At 41.9% G+C, this 17,475-nt stretch overlaps 1 protein-coding gene across 6 annotated transcripts in view; it reads right to left on the bottom strand.

The window, feature by feature from the left end:
• Positions 1 to 17,475, bottom strand: part of LOC110456924 (E3 ubiquitin-protein ligase rnf213-alpha-like) — a 298,096-nt gene that overhangs the window by 60,187 nt on the left and 220,434 nt on the right. For all 6 annotated transcript variants that reach the window (XM_021507988.1, XM_021507990.1, XM_021507991.1 and 3 more), the window contains 7 exons: positions 15,408 to 15,528; positions 12,755 to 12,871; positions 12,004 to 12,114; positions 11,279 to 11,332; positions 9,605 to 9,805; positions 1,817 to 1,913; positions 1,665 to 1,699 (listed from right to left, as the gene is read on the bottom strand). In XM_021507988.1, the coding sequence (XP_021363663.1) occupies positions 1,665 to 1,699; positions 1,817 to 1,913; positions 9,605 to 9,805; positions 11,279 to 11,332; positions 12,004 to 12,114; positions 12,755 to 12,871; positions 15,408 to 15,528 (736 nt within the window). The remainder of the gene's footprint in view (positions 1 to 1,664; positions 1,700 to 1,816; positions 1,914 to 9,604; positions 9,806 to 11,278; positions 11,333 to 12,003; positions 12,115 to 12,754; positions 12,872 to 15,407; positions 15,529 to 17,475) is intronic.

Here is a 17,475-nt window from a genome sequence, read left to right as displayed (position 1 = left end):
TGAAATTATCCACCTGGATATTTAACCAATAGTTGCAAAATGTTCTCATTTAATGTATCATTAGGTCCCACAGGGTGGGGATACAACCCAGAGCTAATCTTGGTAGCATGATAGTGTTTGCCCCTTCATGCTCAACAAATGCATATTTCAGGTAACAGAATGGTGATCTGAATCATGTCTAACAATTAAGACCAAACGAATAAGTCCATAGGGGCAAGTCATGAATGTATTTGTCCCATGGCCACCGATTGAATATATCGTTCTAAGTGTTGGGATCTCAAATGTTTTATTGTTATGACCAGGAAATTAAGTCCTGAGGGGAAGGCTAGACCCTAGAGGCAATTGTTTTCAGCATGGCTGTGTTTTTCTCACCATGCCCAGCAATTGTGTTTTCGGTTATGGGGCGGAAATTTCAACCATTTCCATGATATGACTATGGACTAAGTTCCCAGGGAGTGGGCATGATTCTGAGGTGATCTTGATAGCATATATATATCCAAACCTTCATGCTTTCGACTGTTTACTTATGTTATAAGATTGGTATGATCTACTGTTTCATTTCATGACACAGGGACTAAGCCACCAAGAGCAGGGCAGACTCCAAACCCTAATCTGATACGATATCTGTATTCCTCTGTTCATGCCCAGCAATTGCATATATTATCATAGGGGTTGGGGTAACATCCATTTCCATGTCAGAATCAAATCTTGGCCGGACTCCTGCAATTGTGCAATTTTGAATCATCACCACCACAGAATGCTTCATTCATTTCTTTATTTCAATTTATCATTGAACCTCAATGATGGCTCTAGACCAAATTTGGTTAAAATCCCTCCAATCCTACAGAAAGTAAAGGATTTTGAGGATTTACCCCTACTAATTATATTGGGCCGGGCCATCCATCTGCCCCAGTTTGAGTCCCTGTTGCTCAAAATTTGTTTAAACCAAATTTAGTAAAATTCTTCACATGCTGAAAGAAGGAATTATATTTCAAATATTTATACTATTTCCCTGCTTAGGTCCCACCCTTTTCACTCTGGGGGGACCACTCCATCTGTTTTTACACAACTGAGTCCCTTTTGCCCAAGGATACTCCAGACCAAATTAAAAAAAAGAACATAAAATCCTTCCATTTATACAGATGGAGAAATAGTTTGGAAATGTATCCCTATTTCCCATTAAAGGACTCGCCCTTCTGCCCCAAGGGTGCAACACCCTCTATTTATAAAGCAGTTCAGAAGAATTCATTAGAAGAAATTGTGGATGGATGATAAACAATGATCACTACAGTAAGGCATAAATTAACCTTGGTCCTTCCTATCAAGGTGAGCTAATTAACTTAATTTGATTATGGGTTCATAAGATATTCTGTACACCAGCCTTTTGCTCCAAAGTGATCAAGTGTGAACTTTTACTTTTAACTTGGTCTGAGTTTTGTTTAATTACCTTTAATTAGCAGTTATTTGAACTGTGAAAAGCAGTCATAATACAGAATAGTGGGGTGGTCATATTGCTAAAGCAACCAATACAAAGGAATATAGAGAAATAAAACGGGACTGAATACAAGTGCCATCAATAGCGGGGTGGTCTTAATTCCGATGTGGACATTTACTGTTCTGTATTTGCAAGCTTTTGTACCTTATGATTATATAAAAATACTCACATCCCCAATAACATAACGATGACCTCTAGGACAACCTGAAACATTAAATTTTGTAAATTAACGTAAAAACAAAATAGAGTAAAATGTGAACTTTGATATTTGACCTTTTACTACTTTGAAATAATTGTCATATCACAAAAAAGGTTACTTACGATAAATGACAGGATTTTCGTTGCCATTCCTGGCAGCTAGGAGAGCCTCTTGGACTTCAGTGATATCATCTTGTGGCATAGTGGGTAAGAAAGAGGTCTGCAGAATATTGTCATTGAATATTATTTGTATTACATAAAAGAAGTGATGTTGGTTGTAATAAAGAAGTAAAACGAAGTTTGATAAAGATGACAACATTTAATAAGATAAAAAATTGAACAACAATCAAAACATACAGCCATCAGTATTCAGAAAGGATGAAAAAATGTTCTCACAAGTTTGAGTTTAACTGTACTATATTTTCATTCTATAAATTACTGCAACTATTTCAAATATTGGCTCTGTTTCTCAGCAATACCTGTCCTTTCTTTCTGCCCCCATGAAGTTGGGTGGATTTTAGATATTTATTTCAATTTCACCGCTTGGGCCCCGCCCCTTTGCCCCAGGGGGTGGGGAGTTGGGGTAACACCCTCTGTTTTAACAAAACTGAGTCCCTTTTGCCTAAGGATACTCTTCACAAAATTTGGTTACAATCCCTATAATTGTACTGATGGAGAAGGATTTTAAATATTTACCTCAAGTTCCACTTTTTGGCCCCGCCCCTCAGCACCCAGGAGAGTCACACCCTCCACAAAATTGAGACCCTTTTGTCTAACGATAGTGTAACGACCTCTGCCCTTAGGTGGACCATACTCAGCGTTTAAACAATACTGAGTTCACCTTGCATATAATGATTTTCTGGACCAATCTGGTTAAAATCCCTCAAATCTACTGAATGGAGAAGGATTTTAGAGATTTACCTCAATATTCCCCATTGAGCCCCAATCCTCTGCCCAAAGGAGAGTCAAACCTTCTTTCTGTTTCAAAATACGTTACCACAGTCATTATAATGCATATTCCAACCTTACCTGGCTCTTTACATGCCTAAGCCCTCGGAGAACAATAGCGGGATTTCGACCTCTATTGAGTCTTCCCTGGGGTTTGTTTTGGCGGGTTCGGCCTGTTCCGGGGCAGTTGTAAAACAGTTTGTTTCTTTGGACCCGGACCTTTCTCTCACCCCACCTTCCGTTTTGTCGGTCGACGTGGGTGAGGGTTTGGGCTCTGTCCTGGTCACCACGGTGACTGAGGGACAGGGGGACGGCCTTCTCTCCCCATTTGTGGTGGGAGGGCAGATGGCCCAACATTCCCTTAGGAATGTTAAACAGGCCAGCCATGTTGTGTCCGCTCCTTCAGAGCATGTTGCCTCCCCTAGAATCTGCCTCCTTGGCCTCTGCTAGGTCTCTTGCGGAGGAACGAGGCTTTTCTTCGTCCCTCGCTAAGGTCAATCTAATTAAAATCATATCTTCACATCACTCCCGTTTACTGATATGTCGCGTTGAAGATCTAACAACATCCCATAGAGGGTCACATCAGAGGTCAACATGAATGCATTATCGCATTTATAACAAGCCAATTAAAACGCGACATAACTCTTTCATTCAACCAATCAGAAAGCAGGACCTGTAGCATTTAATGCAGACACCTCGTAGCCCAAAATTTCGTCTGGTCCAGTGATAGTTTGAATATTGCGAAGCCTGTCATTGGTTAATTTTAGTTTCAGGATGTTAAACTTTTTAACGACAACATCACCAGAAGAGGAAGTCTCTCTTATTTCAAAGCAAAATCCACAAATTGTACAAACGTTGTCTTGTAGATAGACACGGCGTGGTGTCATGGGCGCCGCCATTTTCAATGCTCATTTGACACCTCTCGGTCTTTTATCATGGCAAGTGTGTTCCGAAATCATTACATCATCACTTACAGAAATGCGTAAGCTCTCATCTGATTGGTTAATGCAAAGGTCGCCTGAACATGACCCTCTACGGGATGTTGTTAGATCTTCAACGCAACATATAAACGGGAATAATTTTAATTAGATTGCACTAAGGTCAATGCATTATTAAAACAGAAGGTGAGCAAGCCTTGCAAGCCTTTTTCCCCTCTCTGCCTTACAGGTCGTGGTTGCTGACATCGCAGATTTAGCTGCAGATATGTACCGCATCCATGACCCAGTCTTAGCCCCTAATTCTGTTTCCCTTGAGAGGAATCTGGATAAGTGGCCTGGGCGGTGTGTTGACCAGGTTGTGATGGGGCCTAGGGACCACTCTAAGTTGGAGCGCCTCCTTAGGCTGGCTCTCCATGTTCTGTCCTACGCAGACTGGTTAACTTCTGCGTTGCTGGCTGCGAGCTGCAAGTCGATGGAGCAGCTCCCCTGCAAAGTTGGACTGATGGAGCGCCTCAGCCAGGCAATTTGCAAGGCACATCTTGATGCGATGGCCTTTCTGTCGGCTGCCATGTCAAACCTTGTTGTTGCCCGCCGGTTGTCAGTCCTTTCTGGACTGCCAGTCGGCGATTCCTATTGGGCTACCCTTTTGGAGGCTCCCTTGACTGGCGAGGATTTGTTTAGCGGGGTCCTTCCCTCGGTGCAATCTGAGATGAGGTTGGACCCGTTTGCGTCTGTAGATCCACGCCACAGTTCTGCAGGCAAGGGCACTAGCAGGAAGAGGCAGGCTTCTGCCTCCTCCAGGCGTAGGAGGAAGAAGGCAAAGACTGCTGCCCTTGGGCGCGGGAGGCTCTGCCGATGTGGTTTGGGAAGGGCTAGATTGGCTCCTTCCAGACTTGCCAGTAGGCGGTCGGCTGTCCCATTTCGTTCCTCAGTGGAAAGAAATCACATCAGACAGTTGGGCCCTAGGGGTTGTGTTCAAGGGTCTCTGCATCCCGCTTCTTAGGGATCCACCTCTGGCGCGAGAGCTTTCACCGGACCGGTGATCCCCAGGGTTTACTTCCGGGTCTACCTCGTGAAGAAGAAGTCTGGTGCCTGGAGGCCTATTATCGACCTCAGTACATTCAACACGTACGTCGATTCCCTGCACTTCCAGATGGAAACGCCACGACGCATCATTGCGTCAGTGCATCCAAGGATGTGGACTACGTCCATCGATCTGAAGGATGCTTAATTTCTCATCCCTGTCAGGAGGTCGGCCAGGAAGTTTCTCAGGTTCACTTTCGAGCAGAAGGTTTTCCAGTTTCGCGCTATGCCCTTCGGCCTCACTACGGCCCCCTTGGTTTTCACCAAGTTGTTGCAGGTAGTAGTGGGGCACCTCCAGAGTCTCGGGGTAGATGCACACATCTACTTCGACGACTCCCTGTTGCTCCAAGTGGATCCAGTTATCCTGTCCCGGAGCAGGAGGTCGGTTCTAGGCGTTCTGTGCCGCCTAGGGTTCGTCCCTTCCAGGGAGAAGTCAGAAGTTCTCCCCTTCCAGGAATTTGTTTTCCTCGGTTATCGGTTCAGAACCGATCTGGAGTTGGTCCTTCCACCAGCGTCCAAGTTCGAGAAGCCCTCTCTGTTGGTCTCCGTTCTGGTCGGTGTGGGGCGGATTCAGGTTCAATGGTTCCTTCGGTTCCTCGGTTACCTGAATTTACTGGCAGATGTGGTTCCCTCCAGCTGTCCCTTCTGTCAGTTTGGTCTCCGGTGTCTTGGAATGGGATGTGTACATTCCTCTGCCGGAGTTGGTGAAGGAATCAGCTCGTTGGTGGACTCTCGAGAGCAATGTCTTGGCAGGAGTTCCTCTGGTTCGGGCATCTCCTGTTATGACCTTTTACACTGACGCGTTGACCGGTTGGGGTGCATACCTTTCAGGTCAGACGTCGGCGGGGGTGTGGTCAGGGGAGCAGCTTTCAGAACACATCAATGTTCTGGAAATGCGGGCTGTTCTGTTGGCCCTAAGGGGCGTTCGACTCACCCTGCAGGGCAAGGTCATTTGTCTGGCGACAGACAACTCCACCGTGGTGGCTTATCTGCAGCGCCAGGGAGGCACCCATTCCCCGGCTCTGTGTGCTTTATCTACCCAGGTCCTGTTGCTGTGTCAGGAGATCAGTCTCGATCTCATGGTGAGGCACCTTCCAGGTCATCTGAATGTTCTGGCCAACACTATGTCTCGGTGTTCCGGTCTCTTTGCCTGGTTTTGGGACAGACCCCATGTGGATCTGTTCGCCACGGCCCTGAACTTTCGACTCCCTATGTTTGTGTCTCCGGTTCCAGATCCTATGGCCATGGCGGTGAATGCTCTATCCCAGGACTGGTCGGTAATGTACGCGTATGCGTTTCCTCCCTTCAATCTGGTGGGCAGGGTGTTGGAGAAGATTCTTCTACACCCTTGTACTGTATTGCTGGTTGCACCACTCTTGCCTCGACAACCTTGGTTTCCTCTGTTGCGCCGGCTTTCGGTGGACTTCCAACGCAGCATCTCACCCCTGTGGGATCTGCTGTCTTAACCGAGGTCCAAGAACAGCTCCACCTTCACGGTTTGATGCTATCTCGGGAAGGCTCACTCAGATGGGCTTTTCTCGAGAAGTTGCAACTCGCATCGCAGGATCACTAAGACCTTCGTCTTCCGCCGTCTACCAATTTCGATGGTCCGCCTTTGGTGATTGGTGTGTCGGACAGTCGATTGATCCAGTCTCTGCCTCTGTTCCCGTTGTAACCGACTTTCTTTTGTCTCTGTTCCAGGACAAAGGTCTGTCTCCGGGAACTATTGCGGGCTATCGTTCAGCCATTACTAGTGTGCAGGCTTTCTATGGTAGCAAGTCTGTGGGCTCGGATGCTTCATTGTCTGCTTTCATTAGGGGCTTCTACATTCTGCCTCGTTCATGGCAATTGGTCCCTAGGTTGAATTTAGCACTTGTGCTAGATTCCTTGTTAAGGGCACCATTCGAGACCCTCCAGTCGACGGATCGGAAGTTTCTTACTTTCAAGACTGTGTTCTTGATAGCCTTTGCTTCCGGTCGCCGCAGAAGCGAGATTCATGCTTTCAGCAGATCTCCTTCTTGCCTTGGTTTTTCGGCTGGCCATTCTTCGGTCTCAGTGACCACTGATCCCTCCTTTTTAGCTAAGAACCAGGTTCCCTGTTTCACCCCAGGGCTTGTGGTTATCGCTTCTTTGACTTCAACTCTGGATGGTGATTGTCATGATTGCCTGCTCTGCCCAGTTCGGGCCTTGCATTACTACTTGGCCAGAACAGGGGGGGCGGGACACTCGTCTCGGCTGTTCCAGTCTCTCCAGCCTGGTCGCTCCGATAGCTCTGCGGCGACGATCTCGCGCTGGATTGTTCAGACTGTTCGAGCTGCGTATGAGTCGGCAGGGGATCAGTCCTTGCGGGTGTCAGGGGTTAGGGCTCATGAGGTTCGTGCTTAAGCTACTTCGCGGGCCTTATTTAATGGTTTTTCTTACGCTGAGGTCATGACAGCTGCTGTTTGGAGGGGTCATTCTATGTTTACGGAGTTCTATCTCCGATCTTTGTCGGGACAGTCTGACGGGTTGTATTCTTTGGGCCCCCTTGTGGCTGCCTAATCTGTTGTCTGTCCTCCCTCTTCTTTTGCATGAGCCTCATTATGTCTTCTCCGCGTGATCTGGAACGCTGGTCGTAATCAGGCTCTGTGTCACAAAAGAAAAGGTATTTTGCATATTTCCTCCGGGGGTATGGGTCCTATTGTTGGAACCCTTCATCGCTCCATGGAGACACAACTGCGGTAAGTCGAATTCGCATTATAATGACTGTGGTAACGAATTTTGAAATAGAATTGAAATTTCTCTTGTGAAACCAATTTCTATTATAAATACTTACCACAGTCATTAAGTGAGTTCCCTCCCAGCCTCCCCTTGTCTCCTTGGCTCTCACATTTTTGGGCTTTGGAATTATGAAGTGGGGAGCATGGCTTCGTGCGTGAATACTGCCGTCTGATTGGTGGGTTTTCCAGGGGTTCACCATGGGGGGAATTTTTTTTTATTTACGTATGTAAAGAGCCAAGTAAGGTTGGAATATGCATTATAATGACTGTGGTAAGTATTTATAATAGAAATTGGTTTCACAAGAGAAACCTCAAATTTCTACAAAATCAAGTCCAATTTGCATAAGAAACAAACTTGCTCCAGACCAAATTTATTAAAAATTCATTGAGGCATTCAGGACTATAGTAGCACAGTACCAGTATATTAAGAGATACTTACCAACATCATTTTCTGTGGTAAGAGTACCAGTATGAGATATACTAACCACCACCATAGTTCTAGTAAGAGTACCAGTATGAGGGATACATACCGCCATGTTTTGTGGTAGGAGTACAAGTATGAGGGATACATACCGCCATGTTTTGTGGTAGAAGGGCCAGTGTAATAAGAGATACATACTGCCATGTTTTGTGGTAGAAGTACCAGTATGATGAGGGATACATACAGCCGTGTTCTGTGGTAGGAGGGCCGGTGAAATGAGGGATACATACAGCCATGTTCTGTGGTAGGAGGGCCAGTGTAATAAGAGATACATACCACCATGTTCTGTGGTAAGATTACCAGTATGATGAGGGAAACATACCACCATGTTCTGTGGTAGGAGTACCAGTATGATGAGGGATACATACAGCCGTGTTCTGTGGTAGGAGGGCCGGTGTAATGAGAGATACATACCACCATGTTCTGTGGTAGGAGGGCCAGTGTAATAAGAGATACATACCGCCATGTTCTGTGGTAGGAGGGCCAGTGTAATAAGAGATACATACAGCCATGTTCTGTCGTAGGAGTACCAGTGTAATAAGGGATACATACCACCATGTTCTGTGGTAGGAGGGCCAGTGTAATAAGGGGTACATACCACCATGTTCTGTGGGAGGAGTACCAGTGTAATAAGGGATACGTACCACCATGTTCTGTGGTAGGAGGGCCAGTGTTATAAGAGATACATACCGCCATGTTTTGTGGTAGGAGGGCCAGTGTAATAAGGGGTACATACCACCATGTTCTGTGGGAGGAGTACCAGTGTAATAAGGGATACATACCCCCATGTTCTGTGGTAGGAGTACCAGTGTAATAAGAGATACATAGTGCCATGTTCTGTGGTAGGAGGGCCGGTGTAATGAGAGATACATACCGCCATGTTCTGTGGTATGAGGGCCAGTGTAATAAGAGATACATACCACCATGTTCTGTGGTAAGATTACCAGTATGATGAGGGAAACATACCACCATGTTCTGTGGTAGGAGCACCAGTGTAATAAGAGATACATACTGCCATGGTCTGTGGTAGGAGGGCCAGTGTTATAAGAGATAGATACAGCCATGTTTTGTGGTAGGAGGGCCAGTGTAATAAGGGATACATACAGCCATGTTCTGTGGCAGGAGGGCCAGTGTAATAAGGGATACATACAACCATGTTCTGTGGTAGGAGTACCAGTGTAATAAGGGATACGTACCACCATGTTCTGTGGTAGGAGGGCCAGAGTAATAAGAGATACATACAGCCATGTTCTGTGGTAGGAGGGCCAGTGTTATAAGAGATAGATACAGCCATGTTTTGTGGTAGGAGGGCCAGTGTAATAAGCGATACATACTGCCATGTTCTGTGGTATGAGGGCAAGTGTAATAAGAGATACATACAGCCATGTTCTGTCGTAGGAGGACCAGTGTAATAAGGGATACATACCCCCATGTTCTGTGGTAGGAGGGCCAGTGTTATAAGAGATACATACCGCCATGTTTTGTGGTAGGAGGGCCAGTGTAATAAGAGATACATACAGCCAAGTTCTGTGGTAGGAGGGCCAGTGTAATAAGAGATACATACCACTATGTTCTGTGGTAGGAGTACCAGTGTAATAAGAGATACATACCGCCATGTTCTGTGGTAGGAGGGCCAGTGTAGTAAGAGATACATACCGCCATGTTCTGTGGTAGGAGGGCCAGTGTAGTAAGAGATACATACCGCCATGTTCTGTGGTAGGAGGGCCAGTGTAATAAGAGGCTGTAACAGAGTGTTGTCTTCTGGAACCTGTAGGAAGGTGATCCCTGCGTGGGCAAGCAGACACACAATGCTCTGGTCGCGCTGCTCCATTCCTGGGTGGATGTTGAACTGTTCAATTTGTTGCCACATTGTGTTTTGGAACAACGCTGTAAGGAGTTTCTCCTGTATAACAATGTTAGTGTTTTCATTTAATTCATGTCATGTAGTTATTTAATGGCTTCTTAAACAAATATAGTTATTCTTCAATGTGAAAATAATAATTTTCAGCCTTTTATGCATGCATGACGTTTTGCACTCTGCCATCCAAAGATATCCCTGTACACCAAATCTGGTTATTCCAGGTGAAATAGTACAGAAGATATGTCCCTGACAAACATTTTCAAAAGTAAAGGTCAAAGGTCAAGTCATATGTCACAATGAACTCATTATTGCACCCCACAATCCCAAGATATCCTTGTTCACCAAAACTGGTTGCTCCAGGTGAAAAAGTACAGAAGATATGCCAAAGACAAACTTTTTCAAAAGTTAAGGTCAAAGCATAGCATAGGTCACAGTGAGGTCATAGTGACCTTCTTTTTGCACTCATGCCAGGTACTTACTAGCCAATTATCATCACTCAGGGCCACCCAATTATTCAAAAGAAGTTGTTTAAAGGTTATATTTGACCCCTGAGACCCTGAATGTGGGTCAAGGTAATTTATTTGAGGAAATTTGATAACACTTTCTCCCAGGTATCTACTCTCTAAATATCATAGGACCTCCCCCTAGATCCTCCAGTTCTCAAGAAGAAGTGGTTCAAAGAAAAAGTTGATGAACAATGGATAACACATCATACCATACCATGCCAGGTGAGCTAAAATACAGAATGTTCCATGTCCTTGGTATATAGACATAACAGAGAATTACTCCAATGCATTTTAAACAAGAGGCCTAGGGTCTTAATAGCTCGCCAGGATTTCTATTTTCCAATTAAAACCTATCAAATATCATAACTGTGAACTGTGTATAAAAGAGTACAAGACATATAAGCTGTAAAAAGGACTTAATTCCCTTTGGCTGACTGCAAGACTCAAAGGACATGAGTGTATTCCTCATGCCCAGCAATTTTGTAAACGGTTATAGTAAAGGAATCCATGTTATGACCCAGGAAGTAAGTCCTCACAGACCTGAAGCCAGACCTCAATCCTAGTAGCAAGAGTGTATTTACCTCTCCTTGGCTTACAATTGTATTCATGCTTATAGGGTGAGCATTTCAATTGTTTCTATGTAATGACCCAGGCAGTAAGTACCTTTTCGTGTTATGACATAACTTTTTCCATTAGCACCTGCCCCCTAGTTCCCAGGGGAGCCACACCATCAGCTTATGTTATACAACATAATGTCCCCTTAGGATACTCTTAACCAAACTACCCGTCTGCCTACAAGTGGTCACATCCTCCATTTATACTGAATTGGGTCCCCTTTTCCCAAGGATGCTCTAGACAAAATATGGTTAAAATGCCTCCATTTTTACGGAAGGAGAATGATTTTAATTTTTAGTCCAAAGTGTGGATGGATGGACGGACGGACAGATGGACGGACATTCCCCATACAATATGAGACAAGATGAGTTCAAAACAGCATTACGATACATACCTGTCCTCTGAAAAGCTGATGGCCTGCCATGGCTTTCATGAGACTTTCAATAGTCTGAAATAACATATTTAAACTTGCTAAGGATTGGAATCAAATTTTATTTACTTGAGAAAAAAAAATCAAATGACTATAACACTTGCTTGTGACGTACAGTACAGGAAGTAGTGACCAAGTAGATCACTCATTGTTACACTCTCTAAATACTGAGGCATAGAGGATTAAGGCACAACAGTATCGATACCATTTTTCATCCCAGTTGAGACTGAAATCCTTTTCACAGAGCAGAAACGCTTACCAATATTTCTAATTTGATAACACTTTGAAATTAAAACCAATTTTAGATAAGGTCATTCTGCCTTCCAAGGACACATAGATATCACAGATATGTGGCTAAGTCTTTGACACTGACAAGATTTGTTTTATTCAAAAGTAACAAACAATTGCGCTCAAGGTAAATGTAGTGTTTTGAAGAGATGGAAAAACATGATATTAAAATGAATAAGTATGAAGGTTTGATTCAATTTGTCATATAGATCTCTTTAAAGAAACAAAAAATGTTACATTTTTTGTGAGTCCATGACACCTTCAAAGTATCACATTAGGGAGATCCAGGGGTTTACAGGTATGTAAAGGCTCAAACATACTTCATGTAAGGTGAGCTTCAAATCATAATAAGGTAATATTTTATAGTATTTATATATGTGTTTCCAGAAATCACTGTCTACCTCTGGTTGTGTTTTCCTACTGTCCTCTGTGTAGACATAGGACATGGTGACTTCTCTGTACACTGCCAACAATAAAGTCACTCTCTTCTTCCAATCCATATTTCTTAAACCCTTCAATGAAAGTACAAGTATTAATGGTTTTCAAATGGTATAAAACTCTTAAGGAAATAGATTTATTTGATTTAAACATCTATATTAGCATTGTATGCTCTTTATTCCAAGTATGTACATGCTGGAGAAATGTGTTATGAGGTTTACTGTAAGCTGTATGTATCCCTAGCGGAGCCAGTGCTATTTTATGGTACTGGAATCTGGGGTCTCAATAAATATAGAGAAGTGGCTATGGTTCAAAATAAAGCATGCAGGTATTTTTGGGTGCTGCTAGAAAAGCAAGTAATGTAGCCCTTCGAGGAGATATGGGTTGGAATTCATGTGAAGTTAACCAATTAACTGAAGTTTTTAGACTATATTTAGGTATAAAAAATTGCGATGATAGCAGACAATTCATAAATGGTCATGTTCTATTAGAAAATCCTGGGACTCTCGGGTTGTTAGTCTGATAGCGGAGAAAATTTTAAGTGAAGTTTTAACCGTAAATACATCAACGTACAAATGTATGAAGGGTATTAAGAATGTCCTGAGTTCTGAAGATGATGATAAGTGGCAGTTGTCTTTGTGGGATGACACAAACAATGTAAATGGTAATAAACTGAGTACATATAGAACTTACAAGTACAGTATTGTTTCATACCTGAAGCTGTTGTATAAGGTTGTCAGGATCCTGGCCCAGTAAACATTTAGTGATCATCTCACGACAGGTGATGTACTGTTCCCCACATACCACGTACAGGTCAGAGCACTCAAGGTTCTACACGTCAAACATAACAGGTAAACATGTTATTATAACTATCTACATAAGAGCAAGTCTGATTTGATTGATCACATGAGAGGGAAATAAAACATCATGTAATCTAGTTTCCCCCTGTCATATTTCCTTTAAGAGCAACAGGTACTACACCCAAGTACTACGTATACAGTCTGAGTCACTGAAGCAGGGGACAACCAGGGTGGGTCAACCTGATCATCATTGCTACTGTGTTGTTGCTTTATTTTGGAATGATAGGTTATATATTGTCCTTGTGATAGGAAAACACCATTTTTAGTTTATCCTGGATTATAACATCTTTCACTTGGACTCTTGGGAAACAAAGAATGGTATATATGTGTCACTCTAACAAGTGCAATACATGTATTATGTACATGAGTTCCCTACTCAAACATTTTGTTCCCAGGAATGTGATTTTGTTTTTGTTAATATAGAGTTTGACCACTGAAGGTCAAACATTTATTCAGTGTATATCTGACCGCCTATTTATATATAATTAGGTCAGGAGTACTCCCAAAACACAGCACCCCATATCAGTCTTATTGAGTTACCAGATAGTACAGTTTGTATCTGGATGTTGCTGACCAATAACAGTATCTTATAAGGCTGACAATTCCCTGGGCTGCCTTTGATGTTTATGTGAAAACTGGGTGAACTGACCAGATAGAATCAGTCCTGGTGTGGTCTTTGAAGGAGCTCAGATACTCTGGCCATACTATGTTATATGTGCTGTCCCTCAATAATCAACATTTACTCTTAAGCTGAGTTGGTTTTGTTGGTTATTCATTGTAATAGCACCATTGAGAGTGACATTGTTATACATTTCTACAATCTACTCTTATATCATTCATGCAAAACACCAAAAACATATTTCTATCACACTAGTGGTTGATTGTGGGCCATATTGACTTGGTTAAGAATCAGCTAATTCTAACATACCTAAATACATTTGTGTTTTTAGCTGTCTTTTCAGATTTCTTTTCTCTGTTCACTGCGCATTGTAGTTCTCCTAGTCTATCATGTTGTCATTTTGAGCAATGTGACCTGTGATGCACGATTTATTTATCTGAGTTTGTTGTTGTTTAATCAGATGTACTTGTGTCGACTGGATTTTCTGCATCTTACTGATCTTGCAAGAGGACCCAATATTATCTGTCTCTCTATATATCATGCATCTGTTAGAGTTATCATCTTTTGGTCTGGATTTTCCTTCGGTGTGTTTCATAACCATTGATTTGCGAATTGGTTTAGATATATATGCTGTTCTGACATTCCTTTGTTTAAAATACATGTAGATACAAAATGCTCTATTATATGTCACAAATAATGTTATCTTTACATCAATCAACGCAAGATATGGCAACACTTCAAAGAGTGGTATCAACAGCTCAATATGTCGCCAACATATAGAGCACCGTAATTATGTACATCATTTGGCCATGTGACCTGACTGGAAGCAGCCTTTACCTCTTTGGGAAAAGTCACCCAGTGCGCCCTTTAATTCATTATCAAAACTAACTCTGTTGGGACATGGCAGGCTTTACCTTTGATTTGTGTTAAAAGTGAAAAATACATAAACATCAGCTGATCTATCATTAAAGTTGATAGGCTCAAGAAATATGTCTCCTTCAATAATACAGTTGAACCCGGTTATATTGAATTCCTCATATTGAAAATTTTCTTTCATTATAACAGGTGTACAATGTAGCCAATATGCATTACCGAGAACCAGTAATGTAGTGAAAACAATCCATATTACTGCAAGTACAAAACGTGCAAAAATCATCATTAAATGATTTTTAATTTTGAACTACCAACTAACATATTTTAAATACAGGTATTATCATCACAAACTTTTGAAAAAAGTGTGTAATACAAGACTGTTTACAAGCTTAAGATTGTGACTGAGTTAAGACACATCAGTGTTACGCACGGAAGGGAACAGATTAATTGTCAGCAACATGAGCTTGTGCCTGTAGATGATTTTTGCACAATTGCCAATCAACTGTTTCCGTTCTCTGGGTGGCTTATGCTATCCCTTACCCTTCTATATTACGAAATAACAACACTGTTTGGAATAGAAGCTAATCTTGTGAGACATACTTAATCAGTACACACACGTGCTGCCCCAATTAACACCTGTGATTTACCCTACCTGGCTATTGATTCCAGCCACTGATCACCTGGTGACCAGTTGAGCTTCTGTTCTAACCGATATTGTTTTAACCTATTTAGTGGTCATGAGGAATGAATACAAGAGCCCCAGAGGGCCTGTATTGCTCACCTGAATGTTTAAGCAAATATTCTCATTAAATATTATATTGTACTACAAATGTTTCACTCGCAAACTTTGTCGGCTCCATCTGTTAAAACTTTCAACCAAATATTATTATACGATTCCATGCTTTTTGGTTCTACTTCAGAAGTTGTTTGAAGTGTTTGACATATTTTTCCCTGTGACCTTGTAAGTAGGTTAAGATAATCTATTTACTGAGGGAAATATACAATAAGAACAAACCGTCTCTCTGTTAAGATCCAGCATCTGAAGCCATCGTCTCATGTAAGCGTCTCCAGATTTACACACCGACTGGTAACTGTCGAGTCCATAGCAACGACACAGCTGCTTGATAAAGAATATACTGAAAGAAAACAATTATTAAGATAACAATGTGTTAAAGACTGATGTTAGACCGACCCAGAAATAATAACTCTTTGTAAGCAATATACAAGAACCTTCTCCTAGCTCTTGAGAGTTTTTAGAAGAATTTTCAACTGTGAACTGTTGAAAGGAAAAAACCTATTGCACAACAAGTTTCAAGATGGCTGCAAAATCGGCAATTTCAAACTTAATAAAAACAATTATGAAGATACTTAAAATTAATTTGACTTCCATTTTTGACCCTGTCCCGAAGGAGGATCTGAAATATGCATATGAAATTGATGATTAATGTGTGTGTATTTTAGATACTAAAGACATTCTTCAGACCAGCAATATATCTTTTGAACTTTGAATTAACTTTTGTTATGTTTTAGCTTTGTGTTTATTTTCTGACTAAACGACCATGAGATGTGATATAAATCTACAAATAATGTGTATTTGTTCAACCATTTCTTATTCATGTTTTTTTTTTTTTTTGTGACTTGTTTCAGACATTTTCTTGGCTTTTGATGAATGAGACAATACTCGCCTGCTGGTCTTAAGCCTATTGGGATCACGCGCTAGGCTACATGTCTTTTTCTGTCTTACACGGCAGGGTCGCCTGCCTCCTGTCGAGATCGCCCGATGAGTTAGTTGTCATGTTGATGTGTATTTTGTATGTAAAGTTCTTTGTTTTGTTTTAGGTCATATTATGTTGAGTAGTTTAAATTACTTCGTGAGCAGCCCCCAAGAATGCCAGAGACAAAAGAAGAATGTTGAAGACAAAAACTGACTTTTACCTTGAAATAGGAGTATAAAAATACCCCTTTTGAAGAACTCTTTAGTTATAGTTCAAATGTGTATTACTTAGTATATGTATGGCAAATAGTGTATGGGTATAGTAAATAATAACAAGAATTCCATGGAAGTGGATGTGTCGCCTGCGCAGGAAGCTGGGAGATTGTGCTTAGCACTGCATGAAGTTTGAGTTTGATCGGCCCAAGGAAACTCGAGCTATCACACGAAAACAGATTTTCTATTTATAGTAACAGTGACCTTGACCTTTGACCTTCGGACCTGAAAAGCAATCCAATGCAAGCACTTTTGGTAAGGAAGCTCTGCATGAAGTTTGAGTCTGATCGGCTCAAGGAAACTTAAGTTATCGCACGAAGACAGATTTTCTATTTATAGTAACAGTGACCTTGACCTTTGAGCCTGAAAAGCAATCCCAAGCAAGCACTTTTGGTAAGGAAGCACTGCATGAAGTTTGAGTTTGATCGGCGCAGGGAAACTCAAGTTATCACACGAAAACAGATTTTCTATTTATAGTAACAGTGACCTTGACCTTTGACCTCCGGACCAGAAAAGCGATCCCAAGCAAGCACTTTTGGTAAGGAAGCACTGCATAGAGTTTGAGTTTGATCGGCCAAAGGAAACTCAAGTTATCGCACGAAAACCTCTGTCGATCACGCCGACGATGCCGACATTGCAATACCTATGTGTCACCAGCTTTTCGCAGGCGACACAAAAAATAGTTTTTATGTTTTAAAATAGATAGATATTTCTTACCTGTGTTGTGTACTTTGGCAGAGCCACACTACATTTTCTTATATCTGCTGTTCTGGAAATGTTACCTCCCTTTACTTGCATTAACTTAAGTTTTTAACAGTGTAATTGTGTCAGTGCCTGAAACTTTGCAACAATCCCAAAATTCATTATGAAAAACAATTCTCCATATGAAATTTTAGAAAGGTCCCTCACAAATTTATTTCGAGAAACAGTGCTAACAAACTTTAACTCTCAAATCTAATATGGCTGCCTGTTGGCTATCATGGTTTTCTTTTCAGTCCTAAAATTTGATATACATAAGAAGGGACCATGAGGAACCTTCATATGAAATTCAAGAAAGATCCCTCCAGAACTTTCTGAGAAATAGCACCAACAAACT

Source organism: Mizuhopecten yessoensis, unplaced genomic scaffold (assembly GCF_002113885.1).
Source record: "Mizuhopecten yessoensis strain PY_sf001 unplaced genomic scaffold, ASM211388v2 scaffold8949, whole genome shotgun sequence".
Lineage (NCBI taxonomy): Eukaryota > Metazoa > Mollusca > Bivalvia > Pectinida > Pectinidae > Mizuhopecten > Mizuhopecten yessoensis.
The sequence above is the reverse complement of the archived record's forward strand: the minus strand, read 5'-3'. Positions and strand labels throughout refer to the sequence as shown.